The 20849-nt window shown below is 47.9% G+C and overlaps 1 protein-coding gene across 1 annotated transcript in view; it reads left to right on the forward strand.

Moving 5' to 3' along the window:
• Positions 1–149: 149 nt before the first annotated feature.
• The window catches only part of SLC16A2 (solute carrier family 16 member 2), a 75739-nt gene continuing 55039 nt past the window's right edge, over positions 150–20849 (forward strand). The window contains exon 1 of the mRNA XM_039859981.1: positions 150–561. Within this exon, the coding sequence (XP_039715915.1) occupies positions 150–561 (412 nt within the window). The remainder of the gene's footprint in view (positions 562–20849) is intronic.

Genomic DNA, 20849 nt, shown 5'->3' on the forward strand with positions numbered 1-20849 from the left:
GCGCAGAGCCGGGAGGAGGAGGCAGCGGCAGCGGCAGCGGCGGCGGCAGCGGCAGCGCTTGGAGCAGCGGCGGCGGCGGCGGCCTCAGAAACAAGTACCAGCCACACAGCGGCTCCTCCGGCTCCAGCCGCCACAATCCCCCCGCCGCGATGGCGCTGCAAAGCCCAGCGAGCGACGAAGCCAGGGGGCCCTGGCAGGAACCAGAGCAGGAGCAGCGCGAACGGGTGGGCAGCCCGGAGCCGGAGCCGGAGCCGGAGCCGGTGCCGGTGCCCCAACCCGAGCCCCAGCCGGAGCCCCAGCCCCTGCCCGACCCTGCGCCGCTGCCGGAGCTGGAGTTGGAGCCCGGGGCGGTGCACGAATCCGAGCCCACGCCCACCGTGGACACCCGCGGCACCACGCGCGGCTTCCAGCCTCCCGAAGGCGGTTTCGGCTGGATGGTGGTCTTCGCTGCCACCTGGTGCAACGGCTCCATCTTCGGCATCCAGAACTCCTTCGGGATCCTGTACTCCATGCTGCTGCAGGAGGAAAGAGACAACAATCGCCAAGTGGAGTTCCAAGCAGGTGAGTGGCCCCGAGCGCCCCACCGGGCATTCGCGGCAAGGGTGACTCCGGCCGCCCGCCGCCCCCTCCCCCAGCGCGCTGCTCCGACTCCGCCCCCTGCCCCTTGCCCGTGGCGCGGCTAAGGCGCGCGGCCCGAGGGGTTCTGCGCAGCCCTGGCGAGGCGTCCCGCGGTGGGACCCGGGCCGTTCACCGAGCACGGGCGACGGAAAACTTTATCGCCCTGGGACGAATGCACACGCATCTTTTACATACGCCGGCCGTGTGCGCTGGAGGGAAATATTTGCAGAATGGTTCTTGGGGGAATTGGGCGGGCTGCAGGTGGGGGCGAAGTCATGGAGAGAAGGGGCTCAGTTGAGAGGTTGGAAAGACTTGGACAGGGACACCATACCGCGGATGTCCGCGAGCAGTCCCTGTTCCTGGACGGGGAAAGGACACTAGGGAGCCCGGTGCCTCTGAGCGCACAGTCAAACACATGGCCGGCGACAGGGAGGGAGGGAGGGAGGGAGGGAAGGAGTGGGGTGTGCGCGCCTCTCTTCGCCCGCGGCGGTCGCCGCCCAGCCGGGCCCGGCCGTCCTCTGCCGCTCTGGGGGAGCCGGCGGATCTCCGGCGGGAGGTGAGGGGCTGGATGCCCTCTCCCTCAAGGCTCGCTCCCTCTTGTGGCTCCTCAGGACAGCTCCACTAGCGACCCGCTGCAAGTTGGAAGCTCTGAGTATGTGGCTTTCCACAGTGGCGCCTCGGGGCTGCAGGGTGCCCTCCTCTTGCCATGTGCGACGCGTACTTTGCTGCTCTCCCAGGGGGCCTGGACATTCCTTAGTGAACACGGAAACCCTGAGTTCTGGGGCGCGCGCCTTCACTGGGTGGGCTCCGCTTGAAGACGCAGTTTGGGGGCTCTTGGTGCCTCCGATCCTGTTGCCCGTCGGTGCCACGGCGCACGAGTCTCATTTGCAAAGTCGAGTGGGCGTCTGTGGCTGTCCAGGGCCGTCTCAGGACTGTTCAGCCTGCGCTGATGCCAGAGCGGAGGGGGTCCCCGGACCGTGTGGAACAACGTCCGGGGGCAAGTTCACCGCTGCGCCCAACCCCAAGACTACGCTTTCCTGCTTTAACGTACGACGGGGGCTCTTGGGAAGGCGGCCAGGGCCTCTGCCCATGGTCTAGTCGACCCGACAGGGCACCTGCTGAGCATTGCTGTTGGCCTTTGGGGCTAGTGGCAAAGTCTGGGCGAAACTTGATGGGAGGCAGTGGGGGATGGGCCGAGGCTAGGCCCTGGCCTTCACGCGGTGTGCGCAGGCCTAGAGCTGGGGCCTTCGGAGTGTGTAAGAAAACTTGCAAAAACCACTATTTTACCAGGAAGAGGTTCATCGCTTCGGAATGAACTTCAAAGTAGGTGATCATAGGGGACTCAGGAGGAGGGCTGGTTGGGACTTTCCTGTCAAGACCTCACAGTGCAGCCGGGAACTGGGGGTGCGGCGCAGAGTTGTTGTTGGCGTGTACTCTGACACAGACTAGGCCCATTGACTGGCTGGGGCTATTGGTTTCAATTCCGGTGAGTATGGGTCAGGAAGGGACAGAAAGAAATTCAGTATGTCCCCAGGGTCTCAGAAGACTTTGGCTTCGGTTGTCGCCGTGGTGCATCTTGAATTCATGAAAGTTGTTTTTGATACTGAAGATTCTCGGGAACACCTCAGTTTTTTACTTCGGAAAAGTCGGAAACATCCCAGCACATTCCTGAGCTCCTAGAAGATCTCATCCATTCTTGAGTACCTCAACTTTCTCAAGCAACTGTTTAGATCCAGAGGTTCCAAATGTGTCTCTGCTTTCATACCCTTTCTGCAGTTTACTCAACATTTCTCAGTCACCTGTGCCTGACGTCTCGAAGGGATAGAATAAACCAGCAAAGGCTCGTTAAAATCTTTATCAGCCGGTATTTGCCCAATAGACATTCTGGGGAACGTGGAACATACTTGCCTCCCCCACCCCGCCACCACCACACACACACACGCACACGGTCAAGGAGGTTGGTGCATTGTCCATTTCTATTAATGTCCGACATGGCTTCCATCTTTAAAAAATCTATGAATTAATGTTTGGAGGCAACCCACAACCAAAATTCTCTTCACAGCCTTAAAACTGTGCTAATTGGCTTTATGGGTCTAAGGCTCTGCAGATGACTGTGGCTGCCGTGAGGGAGCCCCAGAGGAAGGGAGTTTTCATGTTTGAGGGCTAACTCCACATCAGAGGGCAAAAGAGATGTAGAATTAAGGCCATTCTAGAGCATGCGATGTGTAGTCTCTGTGGGCTCTATGGTGTGTACGGTCGTGTGGTGGCATTAGCAGTATATCTTATACCTTCTCTTTTCCTGTTCTGAAAGGGAAGGCAACTTTCCCTAGGTCCTAGGCCTGGGAGGACTGGCAGGCAAAAGGTTCCTGAGATGGAGGCAACTGACTAAGGTCTGATTTCGGAAAAAAAAAAAAGGAAAAGATCAAGACAGAAGTGAGCCTAGACTTTTTGCAGAGCTCGTGGGAAATTTGGGAGTCCCCCAACCCAGACCATGGAGCAGACAGGATAGGGGCAACTATGCAATTTGTTGGGAAGTATAACATGACTTCCTGGGATGAGAGGCGAGCCTCTGAGAGAAAAGAGGAGCAAAGTGGCACTGGTCACAGGCCCCAGCTCATTACTGGAACCCTAAGTGAGTTAGGGCTGGGGTGGGGTTTGGGGTAGAGGTCCAGAGAACAAGGCCGAACAAGCCAGAGTTCTTAGCATTGGCTCCAAAATTAGGTCTTTCCGAACATACTCCAGAGTAAATTATCCTGCACTTTCAATTAAATTCAACCCATTATCCTGCACTTCCCACCTCAATTGCCAGTCTAGCAGTGAGCCATAAAAGTATGATGGGAGGCATTGTTTATTAGGCAGTTTATGAGCATGGCCCTTGTGGGCTCCCAGGTGGGGAGAGTGTGGCTGGGGCTCTCACCGCCTACGGAAATGGTCAAGAAGGTTGGGTGCAAGATAGTTCAGTCTCGTGGGTTACTCTGATGGAGACAGAATTTTCTAGGTATGGGAACATGGTACACTCTGCGTTTTGGGCAGAGTCCCAAGGACTGGTGAGGCCGGCAGCAGATTAGGCTGTCTTTCTCCTCATCATTTTAGGGGCTTTCATTGCTTGGTTCAATGTTTTCGTAGGCTGACCACTAAATTGCTAACTTTTGGGACCAGGTATCTTTTGAGAAACGTCTTGCCTTTGGCTGAAGGCTTTTGCCTACTGTCCAGAGTAGCTAGATCAGGTCGGTTCAGAGCCTGTTATGGAGCTTCGGCTCACAGTACCATCGGCCAGACATCTGTTCTCCAACCGAACTGGGTCCCAAACTGGGATCTTGACTCATACTGGAAGGGATGAGAAGGAGATGTTGGGGTATCTGCAAGCCAACCAGGCGATATTTATTTGAGTTGGAGTAGCTGGTTGAGGCTGGATTCCTGGCTCAGTGTCTAGTAGCTTCAAATGCTCATTCTACGTCTAAAAATGGACCCCAAAGTGCCGGTGATCTCAGTAATACTAGCTAGGCAGTGACTAGGAGTTAGACAGCTTTTGTGTCCTTGACTCGCTCTGTGACTTTGAGTAGACACTTTACCTCTCTGTACCTTAGTTTATCTATCTGTGAAATGAGAGAGTTAGAATAGATGAACGTTCTAGCTCTGCCAGTCTGTCTTTCTAGAATTTTGTGAAGTTTTCTTCTTTACTATTTGCCTGGCATAAATTTCGACTCATTCAGACAGATGAAATTTGTTAATCTGCCTGAATGGGGGTGCAGGTGAGTGGGGAGGAGACTGGCGAAGGTATGAAAAGTCAGGCAGATATCATTTCCCCGTGTTATGTGTATTTGAAGACTGTGGGGCTGCTCCTGTGCGCTGATGTGTTCGAAGAGATCCACTCCTATTTTCCCCAGTATCTAAAGGCAACTCTGGACGTACAACCGCTTCTCCCCAGAATGCCCTGCTCAGCATGGAACTGGGCCCCCAAGAGAATCCTTTCGGCTTGGCCTGCTGTTTCCCGGGATTTGAGCCTGTTCCTAAAAAGCATCCCCTTACGCCTCAGCTCGTACTCCTGTCCTGAAGCTTAATTTCCCACAGCTCATTCTCATTTCTCAGAAATTCATAGTACGATCTCGGTTTGCTGTTATTTCAGGCTAGAAGAGTAAACCGAGATTCCTAAATGCAAGACAGTGGTTTTCTTCAGGGAGCTTCAGATAGGACATCTTTATAGCTGGGTCAGGACTGCTGCCCAGGCCCCATTTTGGTAGGGGTGAGGCTGCCGCTTGCAACCCCAGGGAAAGATGGAGTGAGATTTCCTTTCTCGAAAGAATCTTTTATCTGGGATCGAAGGAGTAAACCTTAGAGAAATAGCTTCATTCGTAAAACCTTAGAGAAAAGGCTTTATTCGTCGCGCGCGTGCACACATGCACACAGACACACACACGCACGCACGCACGCACGCATGCACACTGTATACCCCGAGCCATGAATTATGACTATTTTATCTGAAAAAATGTCTTTTGCCGTCTGTTTATGGAATCAGGTTTAATGACACAGAGGCTTCTGTAGGTTTTAAGGGGACTAGTGCAAAGGACCCAGACTCAGAGACTTGTCGGTGAGGATGATGAAGAGAATGCGGTCATCCCGGATTGTACGTCTTGGAAACATGTATTGAAAGTTTCTTTCCGCTTCCACCCTCCCCTTCTCCTGTACCTCTCTTAGGACTGAAAGGTTACTGGGAAGAGGGTTTGGCACACTCCAGCCCTCTCCCATTTTAGGGGTGAAAGAGGACTAAGCCTACGGATGTTGAATCCTTGAAGGTGAGTGCTGTGGTAACTAATGCAAAATCCCTTGCCGCCTCTTTGTGGGGAGGGAATGTGGCCTGTTTGGGTGGCCTGAGGACGTACATGTCTGTTCAACGTGGTCGTTTTGCCCTCCTTTATCCTTGACTTTGCTTCGCTTTCTGGTGTTAGTAGAAGGGAAACGTCCTTCCTCAAGACATGTTCTCTTGGCTCCTAGTTTCCTGGCGCATTCGTATCACCTTTGCTAGATATGCCACGTGCCTTCCTCTCAGCGTTGTTCTGTCTCTTCTCTTTCTTTCCCTTGCTCAGTTAGAGGAACCATTGTGGACTTTGGACGGACAGGCCCAACTCCAGCCTGGGTCTCTTCCATTTTTTCCTTTCTCCCTTGTATTATTCTCGACTTCTCGGGGAAGGGTGACTTTCTACGGAGCACTCAGAGTGTGGAAATCACGACCTCTGGATTTTCGAAATAAGAGAGTTGCTATGGAACCTTTTTTGTCCTTTCCATACCTCCTCTTTTCATGGCCCCAGGACCCTAGCCAAGGACATGGCATCGTAGCAGGTCTTACCCAATAGTATTCAATAAATGTCCTTGTCGGTTGCACCCTTTTCTCTTCAGACCCTCACTATCATTGTCCCCCCGCCATGTCCTAGGCCAGCTGAACCTCTAGAGAGTTCAGATTGGTTTTCAGTAGCTTCAGGAGTTCCAGATGGAACAGAAATCTTCATTCTCTTTTGAGCCTCTATCGACTCTCTTCTTGTCAAAAGATATTACAGAATTGATTGTAAAGGAATCAGAGAAGAGAAGAGACAGACACCCAAGTCTTAACCGGAGTCAAAAGCGCCTTCAGGGAGTGTGTGGGGTCCCAGGTCAGTTGCTTCCTTGCTTCCATGTAGCTGAGAGGAAAAGGGGGAAGGGAACTGTCGCTAAACTAGCAGTCCCCGCACAGTCTCTTTGCCCAGCTTGTCCTGTGGATCCGCCTGCCCACCCTCTTTTCCAGGTTGGAAGGATATGTACATGCACCCATGTGTCCAGACCTGTGTGTCCATGTGTACGGTTGGGCACGCGATGTCTGCGTGGGCCAATTAGCACAGTTGCTTACAACATGGTACCTATGAGATTGAGGTTACAGGTTCGGTCCCTTGTTTAGGTCACTAGGCTTCTCACAAAGAAAAAAGCTTCTGTTCCGTACACATGCCCCTGATGCGGGGTTGCCACTAGTCACATGGACACTGAGTACAAGTATGGAGATGGCTCCGTATAAGCCCTCCCTGGTAGTGGGGGAAAGGCATGAAGCACACAGTCTAGTGACAGCTGTTCCGCTGCATTTCACAGTGTGATTTCTTTGACATTTACTTCTGTCGAGTACCTTAATAATAATAATAATAATAATAATAATAATAATAATAAATAGTAACAATGATAATTGCTAACATATATTTAGCATTTAGCAATTAACTCTATACCAGGCATTATATTAAACACTTTACATGTACCGACTCATTTTAATTGTGAACAACCCTAAGAGGTAGGTACCATTATTTTCCCCATTCCGAACATAAAGACGCAGAGGCACAGAAATTAAGTAACTTCCTTTAGCTCATATAGCAAATAATGGCAGAACCGGGATTTTAACCCAGACCGTCTAAGTCCAGAACCGCTGCTTTCGGACATCACCTAATAAATACATAATAAAGATGGGGGCGGGGCGGGGGGGGACAGCTACCACAGGGGACTGCTGCAGAGCTCTTCATTCCTGTAGCCTCAGAGCATACTTATGACTAAGGGATAAAAAGCGATGACCAAGAAAGGGTTGAATAAACAGAAGTCCAACAGCCTCGTAGTCATGCCATTCTCCTCCAACTACCCAGCCCGCTCCATCCAGAGTCACGATCCTTGGGTTCAAAAAATGGCCATCAAAACGGTCTCTTCTTAGTTTTATTCAGCCCTGAACAAGTCACGTTACTTTTCAAGGCTTCAATATTTACTTCTATAGGACTACAAAGGGGTCCTACGAGTTGGTGCAGGTGAAACATCTTTGTAAATAGTGAAGAGGTGGTTGTTGTTGTTGTTGTTGTTGTCGTTGTTGTTGTTGTTACCCAGTAACCCTATCCAACCTCTGGAAATGCAATAGCTGTACCTTTCTCTAAATGATTCTGGAAGAGGAATCCACCCATCCTCCGCACCTTCTGCTTCCTCACTCCATGTCTTCCCCATGTTGCATCTGCATTCCTGCGCAGTTCGATCCGGGTGTCCTATAGCTAAGGGCTGGATACGTTCTTTTTTGTTGCTGTTCCTCAGTTCTCTAAGAGCCCAAAGAGAGGAGGGGCCAAAGCCCAGGTCATATACATTCAAGGAAACAAGGCATGTCGAAATATTTACAGCTCTTGGCAGAAGCTCACAAACCTCACTAAGAGTCAAGCCCTGAGTTTTTTAGTAGGAATCGCTAGGAATTCGGTCGGGGTGGATGGTGGGTGGAGTTAGGGTGTCACTTCCTCCTGAGGGTCTCTTGTGGAATTTCTGATCTCCTGCAGGTAGTGAGGAAGAAGGAAAGGGATATTTAGGGTCAGAAGGTCTGGGCCAGGGAACGTTAAACACAGAAGGGGCCTCGCTCATTTGTATTCGGTTTTGGAGTGGGCCAGTTTCCTTGAGTTCTAAACAGATTTGCCCCAGAGAACAGAGGGCACAGAAGGTCGGAGGCCTGGAGGAGGACTATAATAGTACTTTTGAGTAACTATTTCAGTGCCCACTTAGGGAGCCTCCATTAAGACCATCTAATAGTCAAATCAGAATGGAAATGTTTCTCTTCTTCGTTACGAGCAAGAAAACAAAGTCCCCAAATCCTTCTTTAAGACTAAGATTTCAGATGTACTAGGACTTATTATCTTGACTTTCAGTTTTTAAATGTCTGAACTGGAAGGCTTTTTAGAGACCACCTGATCCTGCCCCATCTGGGTCCCATTTTACAGGCGGAGAAGTGAGTTCTGGAAAGATGTGGCCTCAGTCAGCATTATGGGCAGATGATTGTAGTGGAGGCTGCTTTGTTAGAGGGCTTGGGAAATTGGAGCAAGGGTTGCGGCTTCTGACACCTTGGAAGTTCCCCAATTCAGTCACTGACACACTGACCCCTTCATCTCTCCCTGAGCTTTTCCTAAGTCAGTAGTGCCAGGCACTACTTTGTGGAAAGAGATTGTATTGTATTTTAATAGATGTAACTTTATTTATTTAATATTAGACAAAATTCGAGAGGTACAACGGTGAAAAGTTTCTCTCCCACCTCTGTTTCTCAGCTACCTTGTTTCCCTCTAGAGAGGCCACAGTGTTACCTGGTGTGTCCTTCCAGAGATGTTCTGTACATGGACAATAAATTGTACGTGTGTGTGTGTATATACACCCTATTTTTAAAACACGAATGATAGCCTATGATTTGCATTATCCTCCATTTTGCCTTTTATACTTCAAAATATATCTTGGATGTTATTACACACTAAGTCCATAAAGTCCTCACTCTTTTTTAAATAACTGTATAGTATTTCATAATATGGGCATATCATAATTTATTTTATCAACAGGTATTCAAGCTGTTACCAATCTTTGAACATAGGCTTCGGAATCAAACGGCAGTAGATTCAATTACTTATCACATGGCTGCCCAAAGGTTTTAGCTTCTCGAAGTCTGAGTTTTCTCATGCATCAAATAGGGATAATAATAATATCTGTCATTATTGGTATGCAGAATAAATGAGATGACGCATATCAAACATCTAGCGTATAGCCTGGCACGTAATTAACAAAGAATGAATAAATGTTAGTTTTCTCCCTGCTCACAAGGCCTCCCCATCCCCTCCACCTCCAATTTAATTAATGTCGGTTAAAGTCAATAGATGTTTATTACGTGCCAGACTGGACCTTGGATGAGCCAGAGAAGGAAAAGTGTCCCTTAAGAAGTTTATAATTTCTTTGAGAAGATATAACATACCAAACAAGCACAGATTGCTCCTAAGTAGTAAAAATCTGTGTATATATATAATATTGAATGCAATATTTTTATGTGGTGATGTGGGAGCCTATGGATTGGGCAGTGTGGGCATCGGGCCACAGAATGATGTGCCTGCAAATGGCTTGTGGCATAGCCCGCCCAGCCTACACCACCTGCTCTTCCATGTCAGCAGCCCAGGCACTTTTTCTAAGAGGTCCAAGAAGAGGGATGAAGGGCTGGAGAACAGAAGCAACAGCAGCAGCTCTAAGCTCCCCACCCTGAGTCCCAAACTGGCCTCCAGATGCTGTGAGCCCCAGGAGAGGGGGAGACTACTGAGTGATCATAATCCCCTCTGTGCGTGGCGCATTGTAGTTGATATCTTAGCTGATCTTTATCCTTGCAACAGAGACAGTTATGAAATAAGATACTCCGTTGAATCTCGTCATGTACCAACATCTTTGATCACGAGTGCTATGTGTAGGGGTTCTGAAAAAATGAAAAGTCAATGTACTTTGTATTATTTAGGGAAAATTTCATGACGGGGAACGGCTGTGTAGAGAGTCATAGTCCCATTTTATAGTTACAGAAAATGGAGAGCAGATGGAGGGCAAGTGAGTAGCCTAAGGTCAGACGCTTAATATTTAGCAGAGCTGAGACTAGAGTTCAGGTCTCCTAATTCCACGTTCCATGGCAACAGAGATGTAAGAGCTCCCTGAATGCTGGAGTAGAGTTTTCTCCAAACTTAATAGCAGCCTGGAGTTTAAGTGTATGGATAAGAAATACTATAGTATGATGAAAAATAAATTAACAAACCATTGGCAGGCAAAAAATTAAGAGGGATGAAAATGAGGATCATTGAGGGAAGGATCTGGGCATAGCTGAGGCCTACTGTCTGGAGTCAAGAAAGAGCACTGGACTAGGTGTCAGGAGACCTGAGTTCTGCTCCGGCTCTGACCCCGATGAACCCCTCCTGCTTTCTGGGCCTCGATTACTCCACTTATGCAATGAGAAAGCTGGACCTCCCAGACGCGTAGTGATGCTGAGAACTAACGGTTTCTATAAACCAAAGAGGCCCTCGGTACTTCCTAACAAGGGGTTGGGGTGATGGGAAATGGTAAGGTAGTGAGTGTAAGAGAACAACTTCTCTGAAAATGAAAAAATCGATCCTCCTAGGACATCTGGTGAAGATAGCAGAGTAGGAAAATGCTGTATTCAACCTCCTCCCATGACCACATCAAAATTACAACTAAATTATAGAACAGTCATCATTGAGAACTATGTGAAGACCAGCTGAACGGAAGTCCTACAACTAAGGAAGCACGGAAGAAGCTACATCGAGACTGGTAGGAGAGAAGGGAGCACAGAACGGGCTAGTCTCACACCCACGTGTGACAGTTAAGAATAAGGAGGGGTATCTCAGCTGTGGAGGTCCTGCCCGAGGAGTGAGGGGTCCCAGCCCCACACCGGGCCCCTCAGCGCAGGTTTCCAGTGCCAGAAAGAGAAGTCCTCACAACTTCTAACTGTGAAAAGCAGTGGAGACTGTGGCCGAGAGAGGAAGGTGGTTGTAGACCCAGCCAAGCTCTGAAAAGGGACATGCGCATTCTCTAACAAACTCATTCACTCAGCAACACTCGCCCTAAGCTCCAGTGAAGGGACAGCAGCTTGAAAAGCACCTGGGACGCATAGGGGAGGAACTGAGTTGTCTGGACAGAAGTGCTGGCAGGTGCCAGTGTTCTTTAGTTGAGCCCTCAACCCACCTGGCCTGCAGGTGCAGCTGGGTGCCACACGAGTCTCCATCAACCTGGCTAACACGAGCTGCTCCAACCTGGTGATTCCCTGAGACTCTGTGCCACCCAACTCACCCACCAGCCTGAACCTTCTTCAGCAGCTGTTCCTCACAAGCCACCAACCTCAGCCATACTACGGACTTCCCTAAAACTGGTCAAAGGCCCACAAACCCCACACAAGCAGCGTCTGGTCTCAGCGTGCTTGTACGTCTTGTTAAGCGGCTGCAGGCCCAATGCTAGTGGTAGCCAGCCTTGGTTCACAGCTTAGCCTCTCCCAGGTGCCTCCAAGCCCAAAACGGACAGCTACAAACTGCAAATCACTTTTTAGCTCCTAACAGGTGGCCCCGGGCCAGGCACAAGCAGTAGCTGACCTTGGCCTACACTGGAGCCTCTCAAGAAGCCCCAGAACCAAAACACCCAATGGCCAGCTCCAGACCACACCAGAGCACCACCCAATTAACTCCACAAATAATACACCCAAAGGGTGCACTCGGGAGGTACCAGAGCCTCCACTAAAGTGAATCCTGCTCTGTAGGCTCAGCCCCCGCACAGCAGCTCACCCACTGTAGCCATGCCCAGAACTCACAGCCAGTCAGCCTGAGGGTCAATCTCACCCATTGACATGCTAACAGCAGTCAAGGGTCAACTACAATAGGAGGGCACACACAACCCACACGAGGGACACCCCAGAGGCTCAGGTGACTAGGGAGACTGCTCCACTGGGTCGCACAGCACACCTACTACATAAGGCCATTGGGCTAAGACTGGGAGACATAGCAGCCCTACCTAATACATAGAAACAAACACAGGGAGGCAGCCAAAATGGTCAGTTGAAGAAACATATAGTCATTACTATTATCATAACTATGTATGATGCCAGGTGGGTATTAGACTAATCGAGGGGGAGGTCACTTCATAAGTTATATAAATGGTAAGCGCTATGCTGTACATCTGAAACTAATATAATATAAACTAATACTGAATGTCAACTGTAATTGAAAAACATGAAGTTGGACCACATTCTTACACCGTATACCAGAATAAACTCAAAAGGAGTTCAAGACTTAAACGTAAGACCCAAATCCATAAAACTCCTAGAAGAAAATATAGGCAGTAAACTCTCTGAAATTGATCTTAGTAATATATTTTTTTCTGAGGTAGCTCCTTGAGCAAGGGAAACAAAAGGAAAGATAAACAAGTGGGACCACATCAGACTAAAAAGGTTTTGCACAGCAAAGGAAGCCATCGACAAAACGAAGACAACCTACTGAGTGGAAGAATATATTTGCCTACGATACATCTGATCAGGGTTTAGTAGCTAAAAGTTATAAAGAACTCATACAACTCAACAGCAATAAAACAAACAATCCGATTAGGAAAAGGGCAGAGGACCTGAATAAGCGTTTCTCCAAAGAGGACATACAGACGGCCAACAGACGTAAGAAAAGATGCTCAACGTCACTGATCATCAGAGGGGTGCAAATTAAAACCACAAGGAGATATCGCCTCACACCTGTCAGAATGGCCATCATCGATAAATCAACAAACAACAAGTGTTGTTGGTGAGGATGCGGAGAAGAGGGAACCCTCGTGCACTGTTGGTGGGATTGCAAATGGGTGCAGCCGCTATGGGAAACGGTTTGGAGGGTCCGCAAAGAATTAAAAATAGAACTACCTTATCATCCAGTAACTCGATTTCTGAATATTTATCCAAGGAAAAGCAAAACACTAATTTGAAAAGACATACGCACTGCTATGTTCACTGCAGCACTATTTACAATAGTGAAGATATGGAAGCAGCCTAAGTGCCCTTCGATAGGAAATTGGATAAAGAAGAGGCGGTATATATATATATATATACACAATGGAATATTACTCAGCCATAAATATATATATATACACAATGGAATATTACTCAGCCATAAAAAAGAATAAAATAGTAAGATCTAACACATGAAGGGGTTAAGAAGCACAAATTGGCAGTCACAAAATAGGCACAGGGATGTGCAGCATAGGGAATGCAGTCGATAATGTTGTAATAACTGTGTGTGGTGCCAGGTGGGGACCAGATTCATTGGGGGGGGATCACTCTGTAAGTTATGTAAATGTGTAATCGCTATCCTGTACATGCGAAACTAATATAATTTTAATATTAACTGTATTTAAAAAATAAAAGAACAAAACAAAACATCCTCCCAGATTTGAGAAAAGATGAGTTGTAAGAGGGAGCTATCCCATGACCTCTATCCTATCTCCTTGGAGAATTCCATTTAAGAGAGGCAGAAGGAGAGCGTGTGTGCACAAGTGAGCGAGTAGCTCAACGTGAAGCTGAGATTTGGTAGGACAGATCATGACAGGGTGAGGCGACATGTCTGGAAATCTCTCCTGAATATCCCTCACTTCTATATCACTTTCCTAAGATCTCGGTTTTATTTTTTAAAAGAGGTTTGTGGCTTATGGGCAAAGGACCATCGAGAGTCAGTCCTTCTCCCGCGAGCATTGACCTTGGAGCCAAATTGCCCGGATGTCTTGGCTCCACCATTTACCGGCTGCGTGTCCTTAGGCAACGCATTAACCTCTCTGTGCTGCTATTTTCTCATTTAGAAAAGGAGGGTAACAGGGGTGCTTACCACATAGGGTTGTTAAATGAGTTATATGTAGCTTCGAAGAAGTGTCTTGGCAAATGGTAAGTGCTCCATAGGCATTCGCTGTCCTTATTTTCTCCCTAGTATGCCGGCATAAACCCACGTAAGCCCAAGGGAGCTCAGCATTACTGTCAGGAATTCCAGCGGTAAGAGCGCCTTGCCAAGGTACCATCTGGGCTGCTCTGATGTTGGTCATATCCAGGACTAGAGTAAGACATTTAGAGGCCCCAGGCACTGTTTTTCTGGCCAACAAATTCTGAAACAGTTCATTAAATCTATACTTTTATCATTTTGGGGTGGCCCTGCTTCACTGGTGCCCTAAACTCATACTGAATCCACCTGTTAGCTAATCCTGCACTGACCACGTCAGCCTATAAGCTCCTCTCCTAAGTTCTGGAGGGAACCAATGACTGTGGGTGGTCTACATACAACAGCTGAACCTGAACAGCTTCATCCACAACTGGGTGCTCTGCTTCCCACCTTGTAAGTGCTAATCTTGCTTAGCCCCATGACCTCCTTGCAGTTGGGACTTCCCGTTCTGTTACTTCGAAGAATTTATCTTTGGAGCCAAGGCGAAGGGAGGACAAATGCCTGGAAGTCCTAATAGGGGTCCCCTGTAGGAAGCTCTAAATATTAGCGAGTTACAAATTCTGGTGAGCAATTGAGATGACCGAGCATGGTCATAGTAGAAAAGAGAAACAGTGAGCACCTTTTGCCTCCAAATGAGTAGGTGACCATCTCCCCTCTCCTGAGCTGTGATTTCTCCAAGAACTTCAAATCAGTGATTCAGGAACCTTTGAGTCACTCATTATCTACATTACTCTTCACCAGGTTCTAACCATTCAAATGGTGAACAGTAGGACTGAAGTGTGTTACAAGAGCCACACTGCTTTTTGCCTTGACGTAGATTTTTGCTTATGGAAAGACTAGCCAAATGCTAGTTTTCCTTAGATCTGCTGGCCAACAAGCTGGAGGGACCTGGTGGCCAGGGTAAGGGAGGTTAGCAGACAGGTTCATTTGCTACCTTGCCCGGGGGTGGCACCACTCACATTGAGGCCTAGCCAGGCCTGTGCTACCTGCTCTCCTCACAGAATGTCTCAAACTGGAAGGCTCAGGTGGAACCGGTCAGACCAGATGCTGCAAGCCTGCGGCTTTTAGGAAGAAAAAGACAGACAGCCAGAGGAGAGAGTAGGAAGGGAACAAACCTATTGTCTCAGCTGGACACGAAAAAGCCCCCCACCCCCACCCCATAGGCTCCAGGGTATCACCAGTGAACACATCTCGAGGATGCGATGGCTCATCTATGTCCCATGAGTGGACTTAGCTAGTGTCCCCAAGCAGGACCAGCAACCTGCAGGCCACTGTCCAGACCATGGCTTGACGGAGAATAGCACCGGCCCTGGGGCCTTCTTCCTTTTCATAGAATTTGTTTCAGCACTAACAGAAAGGATGACCTTGGAATGGGAGGTTGTAAAGAAGAGGCCAACACTCAGATCCCTTCGCCTCATTTCTCCACGTGTGGTATAGGGTAAGGCGCAGGATCTGACGTCAGATAGACCAGTGTTAGAGTCCTGGCTTCTCCATGTACCTAATCTGCAACCTTGCCCAAGTCACTGGGCCTCTCGGAGCCTCACTTTCCCTATCTGTAAAATGGGAGAGGCAGTAATAATCTCTATCTCAGTCTTGTGATGAGGTTCAAACAACAGGATGGAGGTGGCAATCCTTTGAAAACTGCCTTGAGCCTTATATATGAATTATTATCATGGCTTCCGGGTATGTACATGAGCTTATCTATCGATTTGCACATGTGCTCCTGCTTATATAGCTGAGCTGAGCTGAGGCATCACCAATGACGCATACATATATAAGCAACCGCTTGTGTGTACAAAGCCATACACACGATCTGACCTTAAACCTGAACTCATGACAGAGACAACTAAAAACACACACACCCATATACACACAGACACACAGTTATCTTTCTTCCTCTCACATATATACCCACGCAGAGGCAGATGTGTGCGTCTATATGTATGTGCATGCACATGTACCTGTGAGTACAGGCGAGCATGCCACATATCCAGCTACTCCGTAGACTATTTACTTTTCTAAAGGTCTAAGCAAGACCCTGTTCGTAAATTCTACCACTTCCGACTGATGATATCCCTTTCACCCTTGCTGGGGCCTCTTCCCTGCTTCCATCTTGTCTGCACATTGGCACAGCTGCTAACAAAATTCAGGCTGCAGTAAGCGGTATGCGCACGTCTGCAGAACGTGGATCTTTGTCCAGTCGCTCTGTGAATAGCACTACAACTCTATTCTGCACAACATATTTATAGACATGTTCGCAAAGAGCCGATAGTATTTTCGATTTTTTTTTTTTAAAAAACATACTTCATCCAACCTTGAAAATAGTTACTGGCCCATGTGCCCAGAAGCTAAAAGAAATTAGATATCAGGCCTATTGAAAATTAGTCACAGAACCTAAATGAGGCTGAATCAATCTCTCTCTCTGTCTCTCCGTCTCTCTCTCTCCCTCCCTCCATCCGTTCTTTCGCACTCCATTTTAGTCCAAGGATCTCTGAGCCTGGGGTTGGGGGCGGTAGAGGCATGGAGTGCATTTATTTCAGAGAGTCTGGGGCAATCGGAGCCTAATGTTTTCGGAGGGAGGAAGAAGAAGAAAAGAGGAAAAAAGCAGAACCCTTAACCTCCAGAGAGCAATCACATAGAGTACCCCCTCATTTTACATGTGAGGAAACTGAGGCATGTTTAATGAGACCTACTCTTACTATTTGCTCGGTAGTGGTTGACGGTGGCCTGGCAGCGGTCATAATAATCCCTATTGGGATCCCACCGCCAGTAAAGTGGCTTGCTCAAAGTAAAACAGCTAGTAATAGGAGAATCGTAATTCAATCACAAGTCTGCTTAATTAACAGTGCTAAAGCCATTTACTTTTAAAAAATATCAAAAGCTTACTGCATGCCAGGCACTATGCAAAGATTTTTCCTGGATTATCTCACTTAATCCTCGAAATGGCCCTATGGGGGAATATTCCTCTTATTTTTATATATAAGGGAGTTGAGGAACAGAAATGTTACATCGCTTATGCAAAGTCAAATGCTAGTATAGCGTTAGGATAGCCTGTTACTTTCCAAGCCCAGGGTGTCTTGTCCGTGAATATCAGATTCTCCATCTAGTTGATTCCTAAAGCCCCTTCCAGCTTAGACTGGAAGTTGCTGACCTCTATGGTAACCCTTCCCCATAAACTCAAGCAGCCTTGGGTCACTTGGCTGTAGCCCCCTGTCAATCATCTGTCCATATGCAGTACAGAGGAAGAATGGCCCCCAATTAGCTCAGACTGAGTTGTTCTGGGGAGACTCAGCTCCACCGCTCCTGGCCCCGGGTCCTAGGTGAGGTACTTTCTGTAACGACCTCCAGAAGCTGCTCTTTGGCTCTAGGCCTGGGCCCTGTAACTCTTTCGCTCTGTGAAAAACAGGAAATATCTCCTTAAATTGGCAAATAAGAAACTCTTGCAAAAAGAGCCCAGGGAAGCTGCCTCCGTGCCTCTTGTAATCGTGCCCATATTTCGAGGTGTGCCAACTTTGATTCTGCATTGTCCACAGCCATCCTTGGTGGGCTGAGACGAACACTTCCTTCTCTGCCTACTCAATCAGGCTTTTTCCTCTTGGAAGCTGTTGACGAACTTTTCATCCGTTTCTGAACCTTGAGCAGCAGAAGAAGACAGTTTGTCTCAGAGCGATATTACTCACGGTTTGGTACCTGGTCGGGGTAGAATTGATCTATCCTATCAGAGGACTGCCAAAATGTGCCTCATGGCCAAGATCTGGGATGAGCCAAGTTGCTTGGGGGGCAACACCTGAGGAAGGGGGTTCTCCCTAGGACGGTCCTGAGCGGCTCTTGGGAAATCGCTACGGGGGAGAAGCTGTGGTTCAGATATCGCCCCATTCCGTCATCTTGATGCCCTGCGTCTCCCTCTTTAAACCTTGCTGTCCAGGCACCACCCACTGCCCCACCCTTGTTATTTCATACAGGGGAGGGAGCACCCCACAAGGGATCAGAAAACAGATTCTACCACTATCTGCCAATGTCACCATTATGTCCCCTGTGTGACTTTGGGCAAGGTGTTTTACTGTTTTGAACCCCAGTCTCCTCATTTGCAATACGGGCTAAAAAGCAGATGGTTTTTAAAGGTCTGACTTGAATTTAAATTCAAATCCACTCGGTCTGGCTAGCGTCCTATCTATCTCCCTCTGGTGTTTGCTTTGAACACTAGGTAGTCATCTGCTTCTGGAATCTCTATGTTTAGGGTGGAGAATCACAAGTTTCCTAGAGTACTTTCTCCTCCCAGGGTCAAACTGTAGCACAGAAAGGCTTTCTCATCCCACTCACAGGAGCAATGGTGATCTCAAGTCAATGTGAGCCAGCAGAGGAAATCTATTTGGGAAGATGCAGATGAAGAAACCGAAGCTGAGAACTAACGTAAAGGACATGTAGATAGTGGCAGTTTCTAAGTGGCGTGTGCGTGGTCGTGTGCGTGTATGTGTTGAGGTAGGTACAAAGTTCATCTAGAAGCCTATGAGAGGTGAGAAATCTAGATTAGCTATTAAGATAACCATCAGTCTCCAGGAATCAAATAAAACTAGGCAGCAAGCCTAATGAAAATTAGGCGCCAAAACGATGCTGACTGTACATACCTTTACATCTCCTTTTCTATTTGGCTTGGGTTCCTACAAGAAGAATCATTATATTTTCACTATATATAATACCTTTTGCTAGGTGCTATAATTGGAAGGTCAAGGGGAGACAGAGAACTAAGTCTCATGTCTCATGCCTATATGAACATAGTCTCATGTCTCATGTCTATATGAACATGAGACATATCGTTGAATACAGTCATTAATATATAAGAAGAAATTTGGTGATCCCAGCACCTAACACAATGCAGTATGTATAGTAAGTGCTTGATAAATGTGTAATGAAAGAAATGAGGGCCAAATACAGGAGAACCTGGGTATGCTTGGGGAAAAGTTCATGTATTTGTGGGCAAGAAGGCCCAAGTGGTTCATGCCTGTCATTCCAGGCATGCTAGCTAAAGCCGGGATCCACTGCTAACTTCTCAGGCCTTATTTGCAGGGCTGCTTTAAAGGTGTGATGTGTTTGGATTTGTTTTGCAAATCATTGTTCTTAACAACCTAGCTCAGAGTTTTTGGCTTTTCCTTTGACCGTTGATCATCCACTCTGCCTACGAAATCTCACAGGAAGATCCCAAGCTTCACTTTGCTCCTCGACACCTGGCAAATGACTCCATTTCCTTGCCCTATCCATGGACTCTCATTTTAGTTGTGGAGGCCAAAAACTTCCCCGCTCTCCCTCTTCCCCTGGGACCAAACAGGTTTCTGAATTCCAGAGCAGAGCCACACTCTCGCTCATATTCTGGCTGAGTCTGGAACTCCCAGAGCATGTTTCACCTCACTGGCACTCCAGGTGTAGCTGGACAGGGTAAACTTCCTGGACATCTGCTCTGTCCTTCCGCAGGCAGCCTGGCCTCCCCACCCCCAGTTTTCAGGCTGAACCTAAGTCAATTCTCTGCCTTCTTTCTCCTTCAGGAGAACAGGCTTTTTTCTTGCCAGCTCAGTGACACCTTTGGCTGAAGCAAGCAGATTGCATCTTAGGTTTGAGTGCATTCTGACACACAATTATCCAGGGATTGGGAACTTAAGCTTGCCTACCTCTCATACAAAGAGCAGAGTATTGGTGAGATAAACTTGCAGCAGAAGAAAATTAATCTAGAATAAAGAACTTCTTGACTTTGAAAATTGTAAATCATCGTTACAGACACAGTTCTCCCTAAGTCCTTGGATTCAGCCTCCTGCCTCCAGTCAAGCCAGAGATGAAGGTCTCTCTCTATTTTCTTAGTGTCAGACGTTTAGATTTTGGCCTAGGGCCCGGGTGAAGATGAAGATGACAGAGAATGCGTTCCTCCCCACCTGGTCTTGCCCCAACTTGTAATTAACTACCTCTCCCTTTGCCACCCCTCAATACATTTTTGCCTTTCCCTTCCTAAATAAGGTTATGAAGTTACTGACTTATTCAAATAAAAGGTCCAACGTTTAAGAGACCATAAGTATGTCCTTTGGATCTGAACATGTGGTCAACTTCAATCTTTATGCGTTTTCAGAGAAATGCAAAATGCCCAGACCTGAGTCATGTGGGAGCAGTTGCACGATAAAGGGTTTTTGGATGGCGACACTGATAATCATGAGAAAGTACGTGGTCCACACTTGACTCACATTCCTACAAGGTTGTTGCTAGAAGGTCCTCAGCTGTCATCTAGCCCAGTGGTTCCTGACCCTGGCTGAGCATCGAAATCATCTAGGGAGTGTGTTTAAAATACAGTTTCTTTGGGGCCGGGCCATAGTAAACCTACCGAATCAGAATTTCTGAGGTGGGAATCCAAAGTCTGCATTTTAAATGATCTCATCTAGTGATTCTAATAATAAGCTGATTTTTTTAGATGAGGAAACTGAGGCTCAGGAAGGTAGCGGCCCGGAGCAAAGAGGCCGAACAGGAGAATAAGGGCAGAGTCCTTCTGCCTCAGCTCTCACTGACCCTTCTTTGCAGAGAACATCCACATTACTCTCCATCCTGTCATGATTTATCTTTCCATGTCTCCAGAACTACGAGTACTTTGATGCGTGGACCATGTCACATCCATCTCTGAGGCCTCCAAGTCCTTAAGCTTGATGCTTGAAGCCGGGATCCCAATATGCTGGGCAGGTTCACATTCTTAGCCCTCGTACTTCTGGTTTTCCAGGGGTGAAGGTTTGGGCCAGAAGCCACAGTTGCCCCCTTCCTTCAAACGGCAGGGCCGACTGCAAAGTTTCAAGTTTGCAAAGTTTTCGAGCCCAGTTCTCGCGCTGAGGGAGCCGGAATGTGTCGTGGCAGCAGGTTACCTGAAGCTTGGGCTGGGGCTGAGTGTGTGTTTGTTTGTCTCGGGGAATTTTGGCCTCCTTCCCATCACGC

The sequence above is a fragment of the Pteropus medius genome, unplaced genomic scaffold (genome assembly GCF_902729225.1).
Source record: "Pteropus medius unplaced genomic scaffold, Ma_sr-lr_union100, whole genome shotgun sequence".
In the NCBI taxonomy this organism is placed as follows: Eukaryota; Metazoa; Chordata; class Mammalia; order Chiroptera; family Pteropodidae; genus Pteropus; species Pteropus medius.